General features: G+C 32.4%; 1 protein-coding gene across 1 annotated transcript in view; it reads right to left on the bottom strand.

The window, feature by feature from the left end:
- Positions 1 to 725: 725 nt before the first annotated feature.
- LOC108903737 (band 7 protein AAEL010189) overlaps positions 726 to 25,828 on the bottom strand; it is a 30,753-nt gene continuing 5,650 nt past the window's right edge. Inside the window, exons 2-7 of the mRNA XM_018706019.1 lie at positions 16,655 to 16,755; positions 16,138 to 16,293; positions 9,289 to 9,386; positions 8,996 to 9,157; positions 8,775 to 8,940; positions 726 to 1,032 (exon numbers count right to left, since the gene is read on the bottom strand). Coding sequence (XP_018561535.1) covers positions 901 to 1,032; positions 8,775 to 8,940; positions 8,996 to 9,157; positions 9,289 to 9,386; positions 16,138 to 16,293; positions 16,655 to 16,741 — 801 coding nt within the window. The 5' untranslated portion in view covers positions 16,742 to 16,755 and the 3' untranslated portion in view covers positions 726 to 900. The remainder of the gene's footprint in view (positions 1,033 to 8,774; positions 8,941 to 8,995; positions 9,158 to 9,288; positions 9,387 to 16,137; positions 16,294 to 16,654; positions 16,756 to 25,828) is intronic.

Here is a 25,828-nt window from a genome sequence, read left to right as displayed (position 1 = left end):
TTATGCCTCTGTAACGATCGCATCCAATGCTGCCAAATGTTTCGCTGTTCTTCAGTGTCGGCATCGCCTGAGTTCTCTTCAGTTACTACAAGATTGTATGCCCATTTTATGACCAGCTAGGTCTCCTGATCTTAACCCGTTAACTTTTTTCTGTGGAATACCTTAAAAATGCGAGGAAAGTTAAGAAAATCATCTAGATGGTATCTTTAATATTTTAAGTAGTTTAGTAATTGTTTTTAAGTGTCAAACAAAATATGTCAATGAGAGAAACAACATTCCAGAATAAAAAATATAGATTGCCGTTTAAAAAAACAAAGTTGCAATTCGATTGCCTTTAGGGAATTGTGATATTTAAGAAAATATATCCCTGATAAATGCTACATTTGTTTGAAACTTTTTTATATAATAAATAATTCATAAGATATTGAGCTGTTTCCATTGAAATGGGAAACCCAGTACAGTTTGGATTATTTTGAAGCCACTTCGTTTATTGTAAAATTACTTTATTTGTATAAGCAAGTTTGACTTTGTTAGATTTCTGTACTGTAATTTTACATAAAATTTTTCTGAGGTAGTTTGATGGCGCAAAAGAATCCTGAGTAACTTCATTGGTTTTCAATTTTAGAGAATTTTTCCAATTTAGCCAGTCGCTATACTATTTTTTATAGTCAAAAGAATTAAAGTCAGCTTCACAGTATACAGACAGAAAAAATATCACAAAAAGATATTGGTTATTTATATACCTATATTTTTTCCGTATAAAGTGTGTTTGGAACAAGACTAGAATGATTGTCCATAATATTTACAAAATAAACCATAAAAATATAAGAACATTAATAATAATTATCAACATTATAGAATACTTGTTAGTAACAGCGCTTATACAACTTTAGAAAAATGTCATGCCGAATTTTTCGAGTTGTGCGCTTTTTTTACTTCCACAAAGTAACTGATGAGATCGATGGGCAATGGGAAGATTATAGTGGAGTTCTTCTCAGCTGAAATGTTGTTCAAAGTCTGAAGATACCTCAGCTGAAAAAAAAATGTATTAATATGTTACAACACAAAGAATTGAGTAAACATATTGAAAAGCGTATAATGATAAATTAAAACTTTTGTTTTAACAATATTTTATACGTATATAATTACAGCGAACATAAAAAAAATTATTATTAAAATTTTAATAATTAATTTGTGTTAACGTCATTTTGTAATAGGTATTCCATTTGTCTACAATATAGATTTAATTAAATAATTTTACATTATTTTTCGCCCTCGTGTTCATTAAAAGTACAGTATTAATAATTATTATTTAATTTATTACATTATCACAAACAATATTAATAGAACGGCAAGTTATGTAGGTATATGTAATACAGAGATAAATTAAACTCATTGATAAATTTATAACATAATTTTTATAGACATCCGTAGTTAAAACCGACAGACAGTCATTAATATGGCTTCGAATTTGTTTTAATTAAGTTAAATGTAAAAATAGAAGTGCGTAATCGACATTCACTGGAAAAAATACTCCTCATCCGGTTTCATAATAGCATCGAAAGTATTTGAGAACGACAGAATAATTTCCGTTGGCATTTGGGATATACTTATATCACGAACACTTAAATTTTCCGCCACTTGTGCGGTAAAGTGCTGCCAACGAAAAAAGAGATAGCGTGACAGTTCAGGGTTATTAAGATTGAAAGATACAGTTTGCAATTTTCGTACAAAATATGGTCGGGTCGGAATAGTGATTTAATTTCATCAAGATATTAATTGAAAAATTCAGAGAGACTGGAGCAATTAGTGATCTTAAACACTCTGGCCGTCCTTCAACAAGTCGTCCAACAGAAAACATCGAAGCAGTTCGTGAGAGTGTTGCTGAGAGTACAGGAATATCAATTCGGCAAAGTGGTTAAGAAATGAACATTTCAAGATAGTTCAGTCACTGAAGCATTTTGGCTACCAATTTTTTCGGATGGAATGGATTGACGTGAAATTTGAACTGTAGCTAGGGAATAGCCCAAGAAACAAAAGTTATATAGTGCCGATGTGTGCTTTTACCCTAAGGGTGGATGCCACCCCTTCTGGAGGGTGGGATTTTTTTATTAAAAATAACCTCACGATTCGATTGAGGGACGAATTCAAATCAAAAAATGTTCTATAAGAATTTTTTGTATCGAATCGAAATTAAAATTAATGATTTGACGGAAAAAAAAATTAAACGTATTCCTTCTGCAATTTACTTTATTTATGTATTAACAGTAGATTCTGGGAATTTGAACGATTTCAGAAGCGTAAAATATTTACTTTTGAATAAAATTTTTCAATTTTTTTATAAAATCTGTCCTTTTCAAAATATTTCAAAAACTAACAAAGTTATAAAAAAAATGATAGACTAAGAAATTGTAGGTTTTTTCTTACTGGACAATTTGCTTTTTGAAATTTTTTGTAGGAAAAAATTTGACTGTGTTATGACCGTTAGAAGCTCAAAACTAAGCTCCAAGACTGCCTTTCATGGGCCCTTTTAGCTTACAAATCTAGAAAACGAAGGACTCAAAAAAAAACTGGAAATCACAGAACTTAAAGTGCTTTAAATTCCCTACAAAATGGTTTATTGCGTAAATGAATAACTTTCAAATTACAAAAGTTATGGTAAAAAAATTAATCAAATTTTTTCGGAGCGGGTAAATTACCATCATCTTTGTGTATTTTGGAGCACTTGTGAACTGATTTGAGTAAGTATTTTAATAATATACATACACACACGTATCCGAGTTCACATGTATGTATGTGTACATTCGGAAAACTTTTTTTTTCTATTTTTTTGGCCATGCAATGGTAGTTTTTAAGGATTTTTAAGGGTTGAAAAGTAATTATATTTCATAAATTATATTAAAAAAACATGAATGGGACTTTATCCAACATATTTGAACATGAACTGAATCTTTTTTAAATACGTAAATCTGCGATTTTCGCATTTTTTTCGAACTAGGGTAGTTTTCACCCCCAAATAGAAAAAAGCACACATCTAGACAATATAACTTTTGAAGTGGGGGGTCAGATGAGCTTGCATGCAAATTTTCAGGAAAATCCATGCTATCCGAAAAAATTGGGAGTTTTTACCTTATTTTCGCCTTCAGTGGCTGGACTAAGAAGCGTTTTCTCACGATAGATTTGAATTTTCATGCTGGCAGCAATTAATAAAGTTAACCAGTATCTATTATACTGAACATTTTCATTGTCACTACTTTGTTTTTAAAAAGATTGTGATGTTAAGTATGTTTTATTATTGAATCGCAATTAAAAAAATATATTTTGTTATTTAAAATGTTGAACTATAATTATGCCTTTAAAATTTATAACAGAAATGGAAATTTAGCCAATAGCTGTAGGAATTATCTTTCGTCAGAGTTAGTAGCACTGAACGCAAGACAACATAACCTCACAATTATTTAAAAACTATCGCTCTATTTAAAGCTTCCTCATTGTTTCTTGTTATTGCGGTCATATTTTCACCTTTTTTCAGATTTTTTTCTGTTTATTAGTTCTTATGTCCAGGGAAACTGAATACGCTTACGTATTAAGCCGGTAACAGCAAATTTCCAATTCAATAACGGAGGCCACCGTTCGAGCTCCATTACTGCCGCACGGAACCCTTTTATGTATAGCATAAATCAAGTTATTAGTTGATTCCGAAGAGCGTGATGTCCAATTAGCTCGTTGCGGTTTATTTTCAAACCGTTATTGAATTATCCACAAACTGATTATACAGCTCTCCCGGGCAATTTAACGTCGGAACTACTCAACTAGCGCTGCACAAACAGAAAAACAAGATATCTTGAGTAAAGCAATAATTGTACACTGCATCGAAGAGGCAGGCTATAGATCAGTCGGCCTGGCCGTTCTCTAACAGAGTGTAGCCAGTGAATGTCATTATTTAAAATATTTACCGAGATATTAACTTTTTTAATATATGCATATACATTTTGATGGAATCCGAACTCTGCGCGCTTTTTGTTGCAAAACTGATCTATGTTCGGCAGGCGCGGCTCTTAACAGGGTCGTACTCGGCCTACTCTCCCAGTTTCCCTTTTAGTCTGTCTTTATTCTAGTTGTTCAATGATTATATTTTATAGGTCGGTATAAACTACAATAAGTCGTAATCATTGTGTCTATACAGACTAGACCATTTTTAATCCCTCCACCCGGATATCTCTGCCCATAATATTTAGCGAAAAATGTTTCAGACAAAAGTTACTGGATTCGGAGGGGAACATGTTATGGTGACATTGCCTATGACCTTGAAGGTCATTTTCAAGGCCATTTGAAGGTCAACTTTGTGTTTTTAAGTAGGAGCCCTCATTTTTGACCCCGGATTCGGAAATAGCGGGAATTCTACGTTCAAATGATGTATCATATGTGGGGTCGGTTGGCCACACAAGATCATACAGGGTCTCTTTAAAATAATATGTGTTTGCCTTATAAACATAGTGGCCTCGTTTTAGAGATACAGAGTGTTGAAGTTGTTAAAAAAAATTGATTTTTTGTTTATATCTCCGGAATCTATTAACCGATCTCAATAAAATTTGGTACAGATAATGCATGACAGTAGGCCTTGTATTCCTTAAAATATGAGCTCTAAAGATTCAACCAGTGGTATACAACTGGACAGGGGTCTCCCTCTTTTTATAAAAAAAAAACTACGCCACTGTATTTTTACAAGTTATTGTAACGGATTTATATTCTAATGCACTAAATACGTAAAAAATACCAATACAATACAATCCCCTTGTGGTAGACACTTCAAACCATGATATTACAAGAATATTTATGTTTATGCTTAAAAGTAAGTGCAATTTGTAAGCAGATCGACAAAATTATTTCCACATCATAGTGTTCCTAGTGTGTTTTAGTTTCCCCTGGAGGCTTAATCCACTATCTTTACAAATAAGGACAATTTAAATGAAAATAATAATAAAAATACATTTACCAAGCAACAACAATTAAACAAGAAACGAAATTAACGTGACGTATTTACAGCAATTGTTCAAAATGCGAACCATCCACATCGATACATTTCTGACAATTTCTATTAATGATTAATGGAATTACCTAACTAATATCGTGGTGGTATTCTTTTAATTCATTACACCCGTCTTCTATTCGCTGCAGTAGTTGTGGTCTTGTATCTATTGGAGTAAAGTAAACTTTACTTTTCAGATAGGTAACCCCAAACGTAGAAGTCCAGGGGGTTTAGATCTGACGATCTGGCTGGCCAAGACACTGGATACTCTGTACCATTATGGTTGACATTGGCATTTGGTCTTCAACCTATCCATCGCCCCAAATAATTTTCATTAAGCCATTCTTGTATTATTCTCCTAAAATGTGCAGGAGAACCATCGATTTGTATCCAGCTATTTTGTGGTATGAATGGAACATCCTCTAATAATTCAAATAGATGGTTTTCTAGAAAGTTTAGAAATGACTGGGAATTTAGATGGGGTGACAAGAAGAAAGGTCCGAATTATTGCGAGCCACACTTTCACAGAAAATTCGTGTTGAAAAGATCTTGTTTGTCCAAATTTCATGAGGATTTTCTTGTCACCAAATATTGTGAAAATTCACTACCCCTCGCCTGGTGAACGTAGCCTCATTGCTCCAAAGTATTTCTAATAAGAATTCTGAATTATGTTGTGACTTTAACACAACCACTAACAAAAATTTAGGTGTCTCTACATCTCCCGGAAGTAAATTTTGCACAGATTGTAAATGGTACGGATTTTTACCATCCTTATGTAGAACTTTTCAAATTTTCGATTTACTCGCCCCAATGTTCTTAAAATTTAATTTCTGTGCCTTTCATTGCGCCGTCGTGATTTTCCAAATATCGTTTTAATCCAAAAAGATGAAAGCGACGTGTATAAAGAATTTTGTTGATGTGCTTACAAATTGCACTTACTTTTAAGCATAAACATAAATATTCTTGTAATATTATGGTTAGAAGTATCTGCCACAAGGGGATTGTATTGGTATGAATAACTTGAGAATGGTAAACTTTAGGGAAAAAATTCAAGTTACCATTTTTCCGTATTTTGTGCATTAGAATATAAATCCGTTACAGTGGCGTAGTTTTTTTTATAAAAAGAGGGCGACCCCTGTCCAGTTGTATACTACTGGTTGAATCTTTAAAGCTCATATTTTAAGGAATACAAGGCCTACTGTCATGCATTATCTATACCAAATTTTATTGAGATCGGTTAATAGATTCCGGAGATATAAATAAAAAATCAATTTTTTTTAACAACTTCAACACCCTGTATCTGTAAAACGAAGCCCTTCAACACCTATGTTTATAAGGTAAACACCTATTATGTTAAAGAGATCTATCTGCCCTCGAAGTTTCCTGCATAAAATTCGGACCACCCTGTATATAGGTCAATTTCATTTTTTCCTCAATCTTTGCAACCCAAATTTCCCGCCAAAGGTAAGGTTAAGCAAAAAAAGTTAAAAATAAAAGTTGCTAGACTCCGAAAGGGACGTGTTATGGTGACCTTGCCTCTGACCTTGGGCGTGATTTTCAGTCATTTCAAGGTTAATTTTAGTTTTTACAGGGAACTTAGTTTTAACCTCGGATTCTAGATTAAATGTAGAATTTTCCGCTCTACACAAATCCGAGGATAAAATTAAGTGTTTCCTGTAAAAAACTAAAATTGGCATTGAAATGGCTTTGAAAATCACGCCCAAGATCAGAGCCGGGGTCACCATAACATGTCCCCCTAGGAGTCAAGCAACTTTTATTTGAAACATTTTTTGTTACACTCTTACCTTTGGCGGGACATTTGGGTGCAAAGATTGAGGAAAAAATAAAATTGACCTATATATGACCTTGTGTGGCCTACCGACCCCACATATGATACATCGTTTGAACGTAGAATTTCCCGCTCTTTCCGAATCCGGGGTCAAAAATAGGGGTTCCTGGAATTAGATTTACTAAACAGATCTTTAAATATTTTATCAAGAAGTGCAGAAAAGTGCTAATTTTCCACGCGTTTGAAAATGTTAAGGTACGAGTTGTAGGCGAGTGCTGCAATTCAAACAAGTGAACAATTAATACTTTCTAAATTAGTGTATTTTTTTTCTACTGCAGTTACGGTAGAAAAGTTTCGTGTAACACCGACAACACTGCACAGTTGACCTACTTTATACTCCGGTCGAATTAAAGTTTGAACATGAAGAAATAATTAGTAGACATTTTATTGAACTTTATGACTGGACAGAGTATGTAGAATGATAATATCAAAAAAGTAACTCGAAAGAAGTGAACAAATTGCAAATAAGTGAAAAATGTACGTGTTTTTTCACTTTTTTTACTGACCACGAAAATCTAGACCACCTATCGGAAAATTAGTCATTTCATGTTGTAGGTAATTAAATTACCTACATTTCAAGGTACATAAAGTCATATTTCACCAATTTGTTAAGTGTAAAATAAGGGTTGAGCGCGGAAAAATCAGTTTTCCAAAATTGCGCCTTATTATTGCAAAAAGCGATGTATTTTTAAGGAAATTATGGAAAAGACGGTCAACCCAATGACCAACTTGTGTGCCAAAGGCTGATTCAATTGACTGTGAAATTGTTGTTCCAGCTATTTGTTAATTAATTTCGTTCGTTTTCTTTCAACTAATTGTTTAATTACTAACCGTTAATTTTAAAAGTTAATATCGTAGATATAGGTTTATATTGAGCCAAAGAAACATACCGAAAAAGGAAAATTTTAAAAAGTTGAAATTAAGTTGTCCTTTACAACTAACAAAGTAGGACGTGCAAAACAGTGTTATAAACAAATTGTCTCAGGGTCAGGCAAAAGTCGCTCGGGAATTCGCTCTTTTTGCATTAAATAGAGCTTATTTTTACGGTAATTTAAAAAACAGAATTACCTACGCCTCTTTGTTCCCAAGATATCTTTTTTATAACGTTAATTGTTAATTAACTATTGGATGTAGCAGACCGGGATTTTAGAGACAATTAAAGAAAGGGTGAAAGTTTTATTTTCAGAAAGTTTTACGTTGATAGTTCATGTAACAAAGGCGCTAGCAGCAGTAAAAATTAACGTTAATGAACGGCCTGCACACGGAAGTAGGAGCGCCTAGCCCGCGCATGCGTGTGAACGTCGCTCTCGGTCTCGCGCGAGATTTTTTACTTGAACATTTCAAATTCGGTTCAAAAACACGTACCTAAATTTGCCACTTATTTGCAATTTGCGTACTTAGTATCATCATCATTCTACATACCCTTCCTCTCCATAAAGTGCAATAGTGGAGTAATTATTCTAAATTCTAAATTTTTTTTGCAAAAAAAATTATAGATTGCATATTAGTACTCATTTCAGTCTCACTCTGTATGATATCATTTACAATTTATTTCATCTACAACGAGAACTTATTATTCTTTATCAAATTGTAACCAAATGGTGATTTGAATGAAAATGGAAAAAATAAAACTAATATAACTTAACCTAACCTAACCTAAATTGGCCTAACCTAAAGGTTTGCTCGAATACCCCACTTGCATTTATATTTATCCGTAGACACGATTATTGTCATAACATTCTTGAGTAGCAAACGTTGCTATTGTTACACCTCTGCTCGCAAATCATAAACTATATTAACTAAGACAAATGGCAGTGTGGGGACACAATAAAGAGTGGCTTTATGTCCTTTTCAACATATCAGCTTCCTTATGCTCGAAATAAACTCAAATATTACCTGGAGAGCAGCAGGACTCTCGTTTATGACGTCCGAGGCTTCTTTCAAAGCCCTGGAAGCCTTCATTTCTCCCTCAGCTGCGATCACCTTAGCCCTGGCCTCTCGCGAAGCCTCAGCCTCGGCGGCCATAGCCCTCTGTAACTGTTGCGGCAAACTGACGTCCTTTCTGAGGAAACAAAACAATTATTTTTCTAGTTTACGGAGGATTTATCGAGACTTACATTTCTACTCTCTCCACCTTTACGCCCCAGGGGTCCGTGGCCACATCCAAGGAGGTCTGCATCGCGTGCGAGATGGCCTCCCTGTCGGAGAGGATCTCCGCCAGGTTTCTCGTCCCCAGGATGTTCCTTAGCGTCGTCATGGCTAAAAGTCGCGTAGAGTTACTGGAATAAAGACTGACGGTAAATGATTGCGTCGAAAACCAACGGAAGTTCGACTACTACCGGTCGATTAAGCGGGAGAGGTAGACACTTCCGCCGACGGGAGGTTAGACGCTTCCGAGAAATTTACCGACCTGTAATTTGTGACCTTGACAACGGCGTTGAGGGGGTCCTGTATCCGGTAGTACACCACGGCGTCTACTGTAACCGTTACCGAGTCTTTGGTCAATGCCTGGAATCGATGTTACTTTTAGTTCAATGGGTTTGCTCTTTTGATTTGCAGAATGTAACTAAATAAGTAAGAAAAAAGGAAGTGATTCCTCGTGGAAAATTGAGAGAGGTCTTTCATTTAAAAAAAATATATATCGGCCCTCTTTGGGATTTACGAAGTGGCGGCTCATGACTTCCACGCCAGGCAGGGCAGAAAAATTTAGGCACAGAGTATTGAAAAAAAAAATGAAATATAATTGGGTAGTTCTATTTTAAGTACTATTGAAATATAGGGAAGATGTATTCAACATTATTTTTTATAGTGAAAGCCAATTCTTCTGCTTTTGTCCGAAATAAACTTTTCAATTAATTTTTCATTAAAGTTTGGTATTTCTCGCACCATTCATTTTTTAATAGATAGCATTGCAAGTTCTACAACTAATTTAAACTTCTACAATTTTGGAAAAAAAACACAAGAGACCCCGTTCATGTTTCAAAAGAACTTGTGTGCAAGTTCCTCATGGGGGTAGTTCATATGGTCTAAATGGTTTTCCTTAAGAAGGTATGTCGGGTTTACTCAAATGCACAGATGCACTTGAAATTTATATAGCGTATTACCTAGTTCTCCCTCTGTGCGTCATATTTTTTTGAAATTTTTTTTGAATCTAGATTTTGAGATATTGTTGTTGAAAGTTGTTCATTTTAACATAGGTTTATATGGCGAAGATGGACGGTGCGGCTCTTTTTTTGCCCATAACTGAGAAAAAAATGTAGAAATTGTGAAACAAAACTTTTCCATAGATAGTACACAGTATTATCTTATTTTTGATGTAAAACTAATGTAAGTTTTGAACATAGTACAGCTGTATTAATTAGAAACAGAAACCAATAATTGCATTTCTGTCTGACTTGAGGATTAATGTGGCAACGTCGCAATCAGCTGACAGCAAGGAGGGAATACATTTGAAAGACTTGATAAAAACGAAATTGATTTCAAACATATACATTTTTCCTAAATCCCATGTACATTGTTATCAACAATAAATTATCCACAACAGATGATTTTTTGTAATGTTTTTAAAAAACTAGATTAATTAAAAAAGACTAGGAAGCTGTGATATATTTATTGGAATAAAAAATACAGTTGATAAATCCTTTTAATATATTTAATGGTTTATAAAAACATCGTAATCATTACCCAGCAATATTTAGGGTTACATAAAGTTTTCTTTACTTGATTAATATAATTAGTAATACTTGAGATAAAAGCATTTGTACGGAATAACAAAGGAACATAAATATTTCTCAGCAAACTTTATATCTAAAAAATTAGTTATAGTTGCAAAACTTTTGTAACATTACTAAAATAGAGATTAAAAACACGAACAGTGAGTAATAATGTAATTTCTATCACAGAACCTTCAAAATTGCATCCAACATTTTCTTTGACTTGGACGAGAGATGGGCGCGAGTGTCATTTCATTTCTTTAGAACTAAATTAACATAATTCTCGTTGTTTTACCAGTTCACATGATTTACGGATTTTAAATAAAGGATACAAATCTTCGCGAGGATAATACGATATATTTGCTATATATAATAATTATATTGTACATAGTTTACACACAATACATTTTTGAACGCGTACGCATCTTTACCCGAATTTGACGCGCAATATCTCCGATGTCCGAGGTCTGTAGGTTCGCAGTGTGTACAACTGCTAGTCAATTATTAGCGCTGTTGCCACATCTACATAGTCTTTATGCGTTCATTAAATATAATTTAAAACTACTTAAATATGATATTTTTATGTTGTTCATTAGTCAATATGTATGCTATGTGCATATGAGTAGATTTTTTTTGCTATATAGGTAATGTTTATCGCAAATAATTTCAATAGAATTTAATTTTTTCAAATTGGCAGCGGGCTTTAGTCCCATAAGAAAAGCATAGGAACCCCCCTGCGCTCCTTACTTCCCTCGGACCTCGATATGCCCCCTTAATTATCTTTAAATCGGCTAAAGATAAAAATGTCCACATTTGGATACGAGTAAACATCAACTGGACGTTAAGAATAATATGCAAACGATTTCTTTCTGAAAATCAGTGTCACCGATGTAGGTAATTGGAGGGGTACAATCGAAAAAAATATATGTTAAAAGTCAAAATTTCTAAACGGTTTTGTAAACTCTAAAGCATACTACAAAAAAGGTGTACTTGCCGAAATTCGTTAGCATGTACCATTTTCGAGAAAAATTAAGATGCATTATTTGGCTCATATAAAGCAGCACAAATACATTAACAGAATATTAAATTGATAAAGAGCGTTACCATTGAATGATCTGAAGACATTTAGCTACCAATAGTCTTTGCATTTAAGAATATAATTTTAATTTCTTACGTATCACATAAAACAGTTAAATTGTAAAATATTTTATTAACTTAAAGAAATAAAAAAAATCAAAATTTAATCTTGTTGTAAAGTAACATTTAAAAAAGTAAATCAAAATAAACAAATTATGGTAATAAATTATCTATTAATAACTAATTTTAGATTTTGTAAACTTTTACACTACCACTACTAAAATAAACAACTGTTGAATTGACTGAATTGTTGATGGACATGAATGCTTAAAAAAAGTGGTAAGAACAGAGAAATATTAGGAAACAGACTCGAAGAGAGGCAGAACAAAATAGCTGCACAATTAAATAAATGAGCAAAACTCGAAATATTATAGTAGATGCTGAAATTGTTCCCCATTTGCTGCTATGCGACTTAATTTTTCTCGAAAATGGTACATGTTACCGAATTTCAACAAATATACCTTTTTTTTTGGAGTACCGTACGCTACTGGTCTTTTCTAGAATAGGGGTTTAATCTCCTGTTCGATTTAGAAACTTTTTTATCCCTTGCAATTTTTTCGTATCTGCGGCCATTTTGGAGCAAAAAAATAAAAAATGATGTCATGTAGCTTGGTAAATTATAAACCGGATTTCAAAATTCTGACTAACGGATAATGATTATTTTGTTTTATTAATTTTGACCTTCGGTTTCCAAAACATACTTCTGCCTACTTAGATAATTACATATTATTAGAAAAGACCAGTGGCGTACCGAAAGAAAGCTTAGAGAGCTAAAAGGACGCCCGACCCCAGAAAAAGTATCACCCTGTAGATCGTGACAACTATTAGGTAGGGTTAACGATGAAGGTAATCTAAGTTAGTCTACGTTTCAAATTTGAGCTGCATATCTCAAAAACTGTGTGAGATACAAAGAAAAAATAGAAAAATTATTGAAACATTAACACCCTGTACCTTGGTAACGAAACATTTACGGACATGTTTATATGAACTTTGTTACTTAAAATTATGCGCAGATTCACCCCCTGTATAAAGACATATACAGGGGGTGAATGAAATATGAAACACCCTGTATAGTAACAGAATTTTACACTACACCTGAACAAATTACGTTTATTAAGAAAAAAAGCGATGAGTAGCTTTTATTTGGTTACGATAGGATTAAACAAACCCTAAACTGCAATAGTCTTTCATTGCTGCGCGACGGTAACCATGACCGCCGCTGTAAACACTTTACAGATGCAGAGGCGACTGCGAAGAATCCACGGATTCAGAGTTTTGCAAACGAATTTTGCAAGTCGAGTTAAATTAACTGAACATTAGAAATTTAATATTTCCTTTTTAATGTGTTTCATAAGGCTAATCTATTTAATTATGTAGATAACATTGTAGACTAAATTTTAAATTGAATTTTTTTACTACTAAAATTTCTAAGAAGGCGGCGCCCTAAAGCCCCTCCGCACCAGCCGCCACTGGATTTACGGCTCTTCAAATGAGGAGAGAAAAATTTTGTTTTTATTTTTTTCCCTAAACGTGGAAACAGTCATAAAAATAATTAATTAGACTCTTCCTATTATTGAAAAAGCATTTAATAGCAAATATTTTTTTTACATAACTTTGCTTATATCGCCAATTCTTAGACACGAAAAACAAAAAAATAAGAAGGCATTTTCTTCGGAACAGTCGCCAATTCAGTTGTTTCGTGTAAATTCTTTATTAAATTATCTTTTTATTTCTACGCCTCTGTCCAGCATCTTCAATATTTAAACAATACAAGGAACGATCTCCCTTAATGACAATTAAGTTTGTGAAAGTTAGTTTCACCCAATTGAAATTCCATTTTTATTTAAAACTAACTACTTCAGGTCTAAATTAGCGGGAGAGAAGAGAGGCAATGAAATGCAAATGCACTAAAACAATTTATTACTGCATTGTTGCAGATGCAGTTTTCCTCCTATCGGGATGTTGTCTCAGGACATATATTTTTGTGCAAATAAATTCCAGAAAGGGTTATTCGATATTTGATATCTTTTCTCACCAAAATTTCAGCATAAGAAAATTCCAAGAAAAGAAAAAGCCAATAGAGTTCTGTTATCGGAACTACTGTAACAATTTACCGTGGCAAGGGCGTGCCTTGAAATTTTCAGTCAGTATCTTTCTACCTCGGGTGTCGAATGCGGTTAATTCCAAGAAAGTGACGCAGAGGTCTTCTTGGAACGCTATCTCAACAAATATCGTACGGACTGTATATAATTAGAAATTTGTAAAGCCTGAAGGGGTTAGGTTATGTTAGGTTAATTTCATTTCAGTATACTATACAGGGTGTAATTTTGAGTGGGGGTCATATTTATACAGAGGTTTCCTTTGACTTTTAGAAACACGTATCAATAGTTTATTTTGTCAAATTCGGTCATAAAAACTAATTTTTTTTAACCTTTTTTTAGTGATTTTAGTACTCCGCCGCTGGACAAGCTAGTGTAACCTCAAATAATGCCGCGCCACACCACTCGTCGCGAGAACGAGTGGAATATTCTTGTATTGGCATTCAATTCATAATCTCTTACATGTGTAACCTACCACTTTTAACTATGTGGACCTCAGGATACGGAGTTCCTTTGGAATTTAATAACGAATTGTTTTCTGTTTAGATATAACTTCAAATTCACAGTTAGATTTACTGTCTTCAAATACGAAACGACTGACCCCCTTCGCTTCGTCACCGTCGACCTACACTATCTCCCTCCGCATGCACTGTGGGCTGCCCACAGTGCTTCATGTATTTGTAATACCCCCACTTAAAGTTACACCCTGTATAGTGTTATTCTTATTATTTAAATTTGCACCCGTACATCTTTCTGATTCACTGTATACAGTGTGTATCAGCCAAATGGAATAAATTCAATATTAAATAAATGGGGGCGTGTTCGAAAAAACGCTCGGACACATCGATTGGTATTTTTAGTTGCGTATTTTTTTAACAAAAACTTTTTATACAGGGTGTGTCATGTAACAGTGGTCAATATCAACTTTCTTATTTTAAATGCAGCACAAATGTATATTATTAAATTTTTGGATTCTTCAGAAAATTCATACATATTTCATGTACAATGTTCTATGCCTACCTTCAACTGTTTCGGAAATATTAATGTTTTCAGATTTATTGGAAAAATTATCATTAAAAAAAGAAAATTGTTTGATTACAGAAATTCCCTACAACACACAAAAACTAATAAGTAATACTGCTTATTGATAATGTAAAAAAGTAAAAAAAAAACATTATTGTCAATGTAGGTGTTCAAAATGCTTGCCGCGAACGTCTTGGCATGGCAACATCCTAATCTTAAATTATTAATCACTTATTACATTGGCAGCTGCTCTTTTTATCTGCCTTACTTGTCCAAGCGAGCGAAACCTTTTTTATTTTACTAATTATTCCTTGGGATATAGACGGCATTTGGAAATCTTTCATGAAATAAACGAGCAACTTCCATTTCTGTCCGTGTGTTATCTCCATAATCAATCATCTGCAGTTATTGTTATTTTGTGCATTTCTGTTAAACGAACCATTTTTCTGATATGCAGTTAACGAAATTCAAACGACTATAACACTGACAACTACTGTCATGCAGGCAGACAACACGTTGCTAAGGCCAGGCGTTTTAAACAAAAGTAAACAAAACTATTTATAGTTTTTTTATTTCATATCAGTAAAAAGGAACGCTGAAATGGTTTTTGTTTACTTTCTCATTAGCAAGAGCTAAATGGGAAATAAGTATTGAGTGTGTTGTAGCGAATTTCTGTAATCAAATAATTTTCTTTTTTAATGTTAATTTTTGCAATAAATTTGAAAACACTTAATATTTCCTAAACAGTTGAAGATAGGTATAGGACATTTTACATGAAATATGTCTAGAATGTTCTGAAGAACCCAAAAATTTAATAATATACAGGGTGTTGTATTTAAAATAAGAAAGTTAGTATTGAGCACTGTTACATGACACACCCTGTATAAAAAGTTTTTATTGAAGAAAATGCGCAACTAAAAGTACCAATCGACGTGTTCGAGCGGTTTTTCGAACACGCCCCCATTTATTTATTATTGAATTTATTCCATTTGGCTGATACACACTATAAAATTAGACGCATAATAAAAAAACGGTTTTAACTAATTCATCCTGCTATTTTTCTTTTGAGCATTTTAGAAATCACAAATGTCAGTTTTTTGCAAACTGTACTCAATGAGACCTAAAAATTCATACATCATACATTCATTTCGGGTTATTGAAATGTAAGCTATCTAAAATTTTTTATATAACATTATTAGCCATAGAAGAAATTACCTCGTTTAATTTTCAACAAGGAATCACCCCAATTTTTTGGCGCTTTATTATTTATGCCCTGTATATACTCACCTCCTGCGGGGGTACGTCGAAAGACACCGTCCTCAAATCCACTTTGCAGTAGCTGTCCAGGCAGGGTAACACGAAAAATATCCCCGGACCCCTCGCGCCTCCCGTCCGCAGTCTACCCAGTCTAAAAATAACTGCGCGTTCATATTCTTGCACCACCTGGAAGTCGGTTAAATCGATTTTAAACTGTTGTCCCTTACGACTAATAGTAGAGCTGTATACCATACGAAAAATGTGATAAAACTTCACGATATCACCATGTTTAAATGTACTTAAATAAACTCTGAAAGGTAAAAGCTAAATCAAGTCACAAAATTTTATTAAAATTGTCATATGTATAATGATGATGATATTATGCTCTTTGGTATCAACATCAACGTTTTGTGAATAGCAACTTCTAAGACAAGCTAATAATTAGAAACAGAACTACATTAATTTTGGACTTTATTACCCTTCAAAATTAAGTAAAAGCACAAAAACTGATATTAAAAATGTATGATTAAAAAAAGCTTATACAGACCTTAAAGCACCAAAACAGAGAAAATGGTAGAGTGATGATTAAAAGAATGATAGATCCTAATGTGGCTGCAAATTCAACGCAACCCATGGTGTTTGGTTTTTCTGAAAACAAACTTGAGATAATGCACTGACGGGCAAAGATAAATATATGATAAAATGAAGATAAATATAATAATCGTTCATTTACCATTTACCATTTACTCGGGAAATAAAAATGAAAGCAAGCGGAGAACTAAAATTTGTACAGGGCGTTCTTGAAAATAATGCGACGAATGATGAAATAGGTTCCATTATCAAAATATAAATAAGAGTAACAGTATAATAATCCCCAATTTATACAGAGTGGAAATTTTAATTGGAACAATTTTCGTAACTTAATATACAGGGTGGGCCACCAGTAGGGTTTCTGATTTCTCGGCCTACTTTTTTTCTCGGGACTCGAGAATTCTCGACTAGGAATTCCCGGGAATTCTCGAATTCTCGAGAAATTTCTAAAACTTAAAAAAGTCATAATTTTGGTATTGCAATGCGAAATATAAACATGCTATTATACTTAACAATCATCATTAACATTTATTATTTAATCAGTATTTTTATTAATTTTATGTTTCTACTTCTACTAACAAAACTAAATTAAACTTTGAATATCTTCTTCTTGAAAACCTTTAACTTGTTTTTTTTTATTAAACACTTTCAATATACTTATGTTTATTTCAATGTTTTTGAATCGTAGCTTTCTTCCAATAATTATTAACAATCATTTATTAAAAGACTGCATCTTTTAATTAAACAAACAGTAGATAACTAATTTAACCGAAGAAATAAAAAAAAACAAGCTTTAATTTAAAGATACAGAAGCCTTCTCTGCTAATTTATCACTTATAATCACAATCTTTCAATTAACAAACCAAAAATAAAATAATCAACTAAAGGAACAGGAACTAAATATTTTCAGAATGAACATCAGCATTAGATATCTGCTTATAATAAAATTTCTACACAGACTTATAACTAGGTACATTAAAAAAATAAAAATCATCAAAGCAAACTAAAGCCTTAAAAACTTAATAAATAAATCATGAGCTAGTCGAGAAACAGCTTTCACCGCTTAGTTATTTGTCGAGAAACGAATTGAACGCATGAACGAAACGAATTCTAGTCAAGAACTTAAGACGTGCGTGATTTTTAAATTTCTCGATTTCTCGACACTTTTTTCTCGTCTCGAGTATGGCCAGATTTCCCGGGTATTATCGCTTCGAGAAGTCTCGACCAGAAACCCTAGCCAGCAGTAACGCCTCGGTCGCTAGGGACCAAATGGCAAATATTATAGAAACCTGTTTAGGTGGGTACGTGTAGGTTGATTACGGCTACATTTTAAAAATATTTTGAAATATACAGAAAATGCGTACCACATCAAAGTTATGTATTTTGAAGTGGAAGTTATAAATTATTATATTTGTCGTCACTTAATACAGGGTGTTCAAAAAACTGCTGAATACTTCTTTAAACTTTAAACAGCATTAAACTTGGTAATTTTAAATGGGACACCCACTATATTTTTACTTTGAAAATTAGGAAATTTAAAACTTTTTCGAACTGTGTATGGGTTCCCTGTACCTATCTTTAACGGTATTCGAGATATTTGTACCGTTTCATTTTTTATCGAATTTTTATGTAAGATGTATCCACGGTTCTTCATCGAGGTCTTTATTGAATTAGTTTGGCTTCTTCTTGATGACCTCTCTTTAAATATAAGGAGAAAAATGAGGATGCAATTAAATGGTGCACCTTCAAATTTTTCATATTCAGTGAGAAATTATTTAAATCGAAAATTTAGTAATAAATGAATAGGTAGGAATGGCCCATGTCAGTGGCTACTTAGGTGTCCAAACTTCCCGTAACCTATGTTTCGGGCTATATAAAAAATCTTGTACACAGTGTTCCACCTACTACTTGCGATGATATGAAGGGAAATATTAGAGATGCATTTGCCACAATCACCCCAAATATTCTAAGGAATGAGAGAATATTATTTGAAGATAGAATAAGATGCTGTATTCAAGAGAATAGTTATCAATTCGAACATCTATTAAATTTTTCTTTGTTTCTTCTAAAAGTAAAATTTTCTTTAATAAATATTTTTCATGTATATAAATAATTCAGTTACTTACTACAAATATATTTATACAAAATTAATAACTTTTTATAATTATTCTGCTTATAAAATAATATTTTTTATTAGAAAACTTAGAATGGTGCATATCAGTGGCCACCTAGGTATCCAGACCTCACCTCTTTGTTTCCGGCTACCTATATAAAAAATCTTATACACAATGTTCCACTTACCACTTGCGATGATATGAAGGAAAGGATTAGAGATACACTTGCCACCCCAGATCACCCCAAATATATATACACAGTTTGAAAGAGTTTTAAATTTCCTAACTTCCAAAGTAAAAATATATTGGGTGTCCCATTCAAAATAACCAAGTTATTGCTGTTTAATGTTGTGAGAAGTATTCAGCAGTTTTTTGAACACCCTGTGCAATACTAAGTGACGACAAATATAATAATTTATAACTTCAAGGATCTAAAATACACTCTCCAGAGCTGCTTCCTTAAAATTATTTTTTTATTGTTAATATTAAATTTTTACGCTATGCCTGCATTTTCACTAAAATTGAAATGTCTCACAAACAATAAGTGCTTTCAAAAATACAGTAAAATACAGGGTGTTCTATTTAAAAATATATAACTTTGATATGGTTCGTTTTTCCTGGACACCCTGCATGTATCAAAATATTTTTAAAATGTAACCATAATCAACTTACACCTACCCACCTAAACAGGGTTATATAACATTTGCCGTTTGGTCCCTAGCCACCGAGGCGTGGTGGACCACAAAGAGGTTTGTTTATTTTTTTAATTAATGCAGCAACCTCCAACTTTTTTAATTGAAGTGTATGTTGATTAATTTTTTATTTTAACGCTTTTTCAATAGCAAATACAATTTCGTATTTTTTTTGTTACTTTTTACAAGCAATGTGTCGCAAAAAAATGAAATAAGGAAATGTTTACTGAAACTACTTTCATGCAAAAAATTTTCAAAGTACCCTCCACCTTTTGCTGACAATATCTTAATCGATAATAAAAAGCATTTTGTAACACTTCCGGCGTTACTTGCCTAATTTCACCCATGATTCTTTATTGAAGCTCAACGATGTCGTTAGGTTTAGTAGCATAAATTTTGCTTTTTAGATATCTCCATAAAAAAATTCTAATGGGGTAAGATTGGGTGATCTTGCCGGCCACTCAATAGGGCACTTCTTCCAAGCCACCTATTCGGAAATACTTCGTAGGTCCATACATTTTAAGGAAAATGTGGTGGTGCCCCGTCTTGTTAAGACCATATCCGTTGATCAGATAAATCGAGATCCAAAATATTGAGGAATAAAACCGCTAAAGTAGAAACCAGTTCATCTAGGAGCATAGTTATATTTGTGCGGTTACATTTTCATTGAAAAATACAGGACCTATTATGCGATCCCCAATAATTCCAGCCCAGACGTTTGTTTTTTGAGGACTTTGAGTATGGCATTCACGCATACAGTGGGGATTTTCTTTAGCCCAGTAAGGGTAGTTGTGCCGATTTACGTACCCATGTGATGTGAACGTAGCTTCATCAGAAAACAGCACCCATTCTAAAGCAATTTGCCCACCATCGATAGAAGCCACGATTCGTTCGCAAAAGTTCAGTCTACGATCAAGATCATCGTCGTTAAGCTTTAACAGGATTTTCTTCAACTTCCAACAACATGTTCAACCGGGTTTCTTCCTCGATTTTTAAAGGATTTGTCGAGGAGCATCCCTCACGTGGACCAACTACCGATATCGAGTTTCGATTTTACTAATCGTACTTCGATAAATTGGAGGCATTTCTGGATGTACTGCAGCAAACAACCAAGTACTAACAAATCAATCACATTCAATTCAAATTGGCCGAAAAACTATCCAACAGGTGATAAGGTATGGAATTGTTATTGTGACATATCAAGTAAGAAAAACATGCTGANATATCTTAATCGATAATAAAAAGCATTTTGTAACACTTCCGGCGTTACTTGCCTAATTTCACCCATGATTCTTTATTGAAGCTCAACGATGTCGTTAGGTTTAGTAGCATAAATTTTGCTTTTTAGATATCTCCATAAAAAAATTCTAATGGGGTAAGATCGGATGATCTCACTGGCCACTCAATAGGGCCATTCTTCCAATCCACCTAATCGGAAACATTTCGTTGAGAAAAGTCCGTAAATTTTGAGGAAAATATGCTGGTGCCCCATCTTGTTGAGACCATATCCGTTGGTCAAATAAATCGGGTCCCAAATTATTGGGGAATAAAACCGCTGAAGCAAGGACCAGTTCATCTTGGAGCATAGTTAGGTATATTTGTCCGGTGGCCCAACTCCCGATATCGAGTTTCGATTTTACTAATCGATAAATTGGAGCCATTTCTGGATGTACGTCAGCAAACAACCGAGTATTAACAAATCACATTCAATTCAAATTGGCCGAAAAACTATCCAACAGGTGATAAGGTATGGAATTGTTATTGTGACATATCAAGTAAGAAAAACATGCTGACATTAAAGAAGTTTCAGTAATTCCCTTATTTTATTTTTTTTTCGACACATTGCTTATAAAAAGTAACAAAAAAAATACGTAATTGTATTTGCAATTGAAAAAGCTTTAAAATAATCAACCTACTCTTCCATTAAAAAAAGTTAGGGGTTATTGCAACCTTCACATAATTAAAAAAATAAACAAACCTCTTTCTAATATGCCCCGTTGAAAATAAAAATAGACATGTTTCAGGAATTTTACGACAAACTGTTATTTATTAAGTTAGAGAATTTGTTGCAGTTAAACATACCAGTATGTATAAAGGGAGAGTTATTAAAAAAAAAACAAAACTGTTGAAAAAGTTTTTTCCAGGACAGAATAAAAATAAATTTTTTGCAATTTTTATTATGTAAAATATCCACTATCTTATCTTTGTCGGTAAGAAATCTCTACGGAGATAACATATGCGATAAATACGCACAGAATTTAAGGGAGATTTTACTGGTAACTTTTTCGAAAATGCAATATTAACAGAGTTAAGTCACCCCAAAGTATATTTTTTAAATTGAATATTCTGGAAATTGGACAAGAGCATTTAATTTCAGTTGATATTAAAAAAAAATACAATAAATTTTATTTGTAAACCAAGCTAGTTATTATTTTTTGATTTACAGTTAAACGACTTACTTGAATAAATAAAAAATAACAATGTTATTCGTGTCAGAAAAAAATTATAGAATTTTTTTTGATTTTGTTTAAAATATTATTTTAACGACAACGTAATTTGGAAAATCCAAAGAGATCATTAGTGTAGGACTTTTTTTTAAGAATATCCACCTAAAGAAATTAAGGGATATTTCAACACCCTGTATCTCGAAAATGAAGCGTTTCCAGACATGTGTTTATAAGAACTTTTTTACTGATTTGTGACATAGATCCACAAAATTTTTAACTCCCAATATAATTTTTTGGGGTACCTCTAGGGACAGTTAAAATTTAACTGTTTTGCATTGCAAACGACGTAAAATTTAAACATAAAAGAAAATTGTGTTTTATACGATAAATTGTAAGCATTCAAATCTGCCAAATTATCTTTAATACTTATATCAATTTGTAAATAAATTTAAAATATTATGTTATTACATTTTGTTTAATAACACGGTCGGAAATGTTGTGATTAATTTTCTTGTCACTAGGGTTTAATTTATTCTTTAGTTTATAATGTTGATAATTTAATTTCCCCCTCTTAGGTTTATTTGAAAAAGAAATTATGGCTAAATATTAAATTTCAAAAAATACATTTCAGGTTATGTAACTCTGGCAGCAATACTTAATTATCTATGACAACCCCTCTACACCTCCCCCCTACCCCCCTTAATGTTCTCGATCTTTCCCTGCCGTAAATGTCATTTTTATAAAAAAAACTTGTAACGCCAAGAAAAAACTGACACAGAGGCTGTCTCCTAAAAAACGCCGCAAGCCATAACTCCGTCATTTATAGTCTGATTTTAAAAAACAAAAAATTATATGAAATGGCTCCAACGACACTATAGAGTGAGCCTATTGGGGCGTATTTATTATTATTATTTTTTTGAAAAGCGATAGTCCACTTTTTTTTCAAATGGCAATATATGTTTTTTTTATTTATTATTATGCAGAATCCTATTTTGAATTAAACGATGTATATAAAGTTTACTTCTGTGAAACATGTATTACAGAAAATGCATGAAAATATTAGTCAATACCGCATTATTAGCGCCCGGTCGCTTAATTGAAAACAAACATATTTTGACTAATCATGCATGCCTGGAAAACAAAAAATAATACAACAAAGCAAGTAAATGTCATTTTAGCGTTCGTGTCCCAGTTTTTTACGCATTGTACTCTTTTCTGTGTCATTTACAATAGGTTATTTATTGAAATAAACTCAACAGTGCAAAATATAAGTAATATACAACGACATGATTCAGGTATACTTTCTACCAACGAATCAAAGAAGCAAATAAATTTCAAATATGTCACCTTTCCACTCATAATTAATTGTAGTGATACAACAGCGGTACCGTTTTGACACAATATATAAATATTAGTGTTTGTAAGTAACAAATCAGTAAAAACAATGCAAAACTAGTACGACGCCACACAATTATTTACATATTCCAACAACCTAACCTCATTACTGATCTGAGGCTGGAAATCTGTTGGGTTGGTACTTCCGAACTTCACGAAGAAATTGACGAAAATTAGAACATGCTCTAATTCGTCAAGAACTTAGTTATTTGACAGCAGATTTGGTGCATTACACTTGTCCAATTTCTTGATGAATCGACTTCATGAATTAATTGACTTCAAGACTTGAAGAAAATTTGAGAAACTATGGTGTTTTATATTGAAAAAGCACAAATTCAAGCCATACCTTCCTCAAAAAGTACAGCAATACGTATAGAGGACGGCTACAATTTGTTTCTATAGTTGTTTTGTGTTTGTTGTTCTTCATTTAATGTGTTTTGTGTTTAATTAATGTTATTTCATGTGAATTTTGTATAATGGTTAATGTATTTAATTAAATTGTTTTTCTTTTAATTGATATTCATTGTATTGTTTCTTTTCTGTTAACTACAAAATTCTCCTTTGAGTTTTATTTGCTTTGCTGTATTATTATTTGTTTTCCATGGCACAGATGATTAATTAAAATACACAATAATAAGTAACAAAAAAACTATATTGCCATTTGAAAAAAAAAGTTGACTATAGCTTTTCAAAAAAAAAATAGTAAATGAGCTCTAATAGTGCTTTATAGTGTATTTAGAACCATTTCATTTAATTTTTTGTTTTTTAAAATCAGACTATAAATAACGGAGTTATGGCTTGCGGCAATCTGTATATAGTAAATCTAAAGGGTTTTAATTTCAACATACACATACCTGGATAATTCCTCTTATTATTTCAACACCCGGTATTTCGGTATTTAACTCTGGGACGCAAAATAAAAACTATCNTTTACTAATCGATAAATTGGAGCCATTTCTGGATGTACGTCAGCAAACAACCGAGTATTAACAAATCACATTCAATTCAAATTGGCCGAAAAACTATCCAACAGGTGATAAGGTATGGAATTGTTATTGTGACATATCAAGTAAGAAAAACATGCTGACATTAAAGAAGTTTCAGTAATTCCCTTATTTTATTTTTTTTTCGACACATTGCTTATAAAAAGTAACAAAAAAAATACGTAATTGTATTTGCAATTGAAAAAGCTTTAAAATAATCAACCTACTCTTCCATTAAAAAAAGTTAGGGGTTATTGCAACCTTCACATAATTAAAAAAATAAACAAACCTCTTTCTAATATGCCCCGTTGAAAATAAAAATAGACATGTTTCAGGAATTTTACGACAAACTGTTATTTATTAAGTTAGAGAATTTGTTGCAGTTAAACATACCAGTATGTATAAAGGGAGAGTTATTAAAAAAAAAAAAAAACTGTTGAAAAAGTTTTTTCCAGGACAGAATAAAAATAAATTTTTTGCAATTTTTATTATGTAAAATATCCACTATCTTATCTTTGTCGGTAAGAAATCTCTACGGAGATAACATATGCGATAAATACGTTGCTGTTATTATACAGGGTGTCCAGAAACTGCCAGCACAGAATTTAAGGGAGATTTTACTGGTAACTTTTTCGAAAATGCAATATTAACAGAGTTAAGTCACCCCAAAGTATATTTTTTAAATTGAATATTCTGGAAATTGGACAAGAGCATTTAATTTCAGTTGATATTTAAAAAAATACCTTAAATTTTATTTGTAAACCAAGCTAATTATTATTTTTTGATTTACAGTTAAACGACATACTTGAATAAATAAAAAATAACAATGTTATTCGTGTCACAGAAAAAAATTATAGATTTTTTTTATATTGTTTAAAATATTATTTTAACGACAACGTAATTTGGAAAATCCAAAGAAATCATTAGTGTAGGACTTTTTAATTTTTTTAAGAATATCTACCTAAAGAAATTAAGGGATATTTCAACACCCTGTTTCTCGAAAATGAAGCGTTTCCAAACGTGTGTTTATAAGAAATTTTTTATTGATATGTGACATAAATCCACAAAATTAGGTTTATTTGAAAAAGAAATTATGGCTAAATATTAAATAAAAAAACATACATTTCAGGTTATGTAACTCTGGCAGCAATACTTAAATATCTATGACAACTCCGTCATTTATAGTCTGATTTTAAAAAACAAAAATTAAATGAAATGTCTAAATACACTATAGAGTGAGCCTATTGGGGCGTATTTATTATTATTATTATATTTTGTTTTGAAAAAAAGCGATACTCAACTTTTTTTTTCAAACGGCAATATATGTTTTTTTATTTATTATTGTGCAGAATTCTATTCTGAATTCAACGATTTATATAAAATCTACTTTTGTGAAACTGAAACATGTATTACAGAAAAAGCATGAAAATATTAGTCAATGCCACATTATTAGCGCCCGGTTAGAAAACAAACATATTTTGACTAATCATGCATGCCTG

The sequence above is a fragment of the Anoplophora glabripennis genome, unplaced genomic scaffold (genome assembly GCF_000390285.2).
Source record: "Anoplophora glabripennis isolate ALB-LARVAE unplaced genomic scaffold, Agla_2.0 scaffold169, whole genome shotgun sequence".
Taxonomy (NCBI): domain Eukaryota; kingdom Metazoa; phylum Arthropoda; class Insecta; order Coleoptera; family Cerambycidae; genus Anoplophora; species Anoplophora glabripennis.
This window is presented reverse-complemented; position numbering and strand designations above follow the sequence as displayed.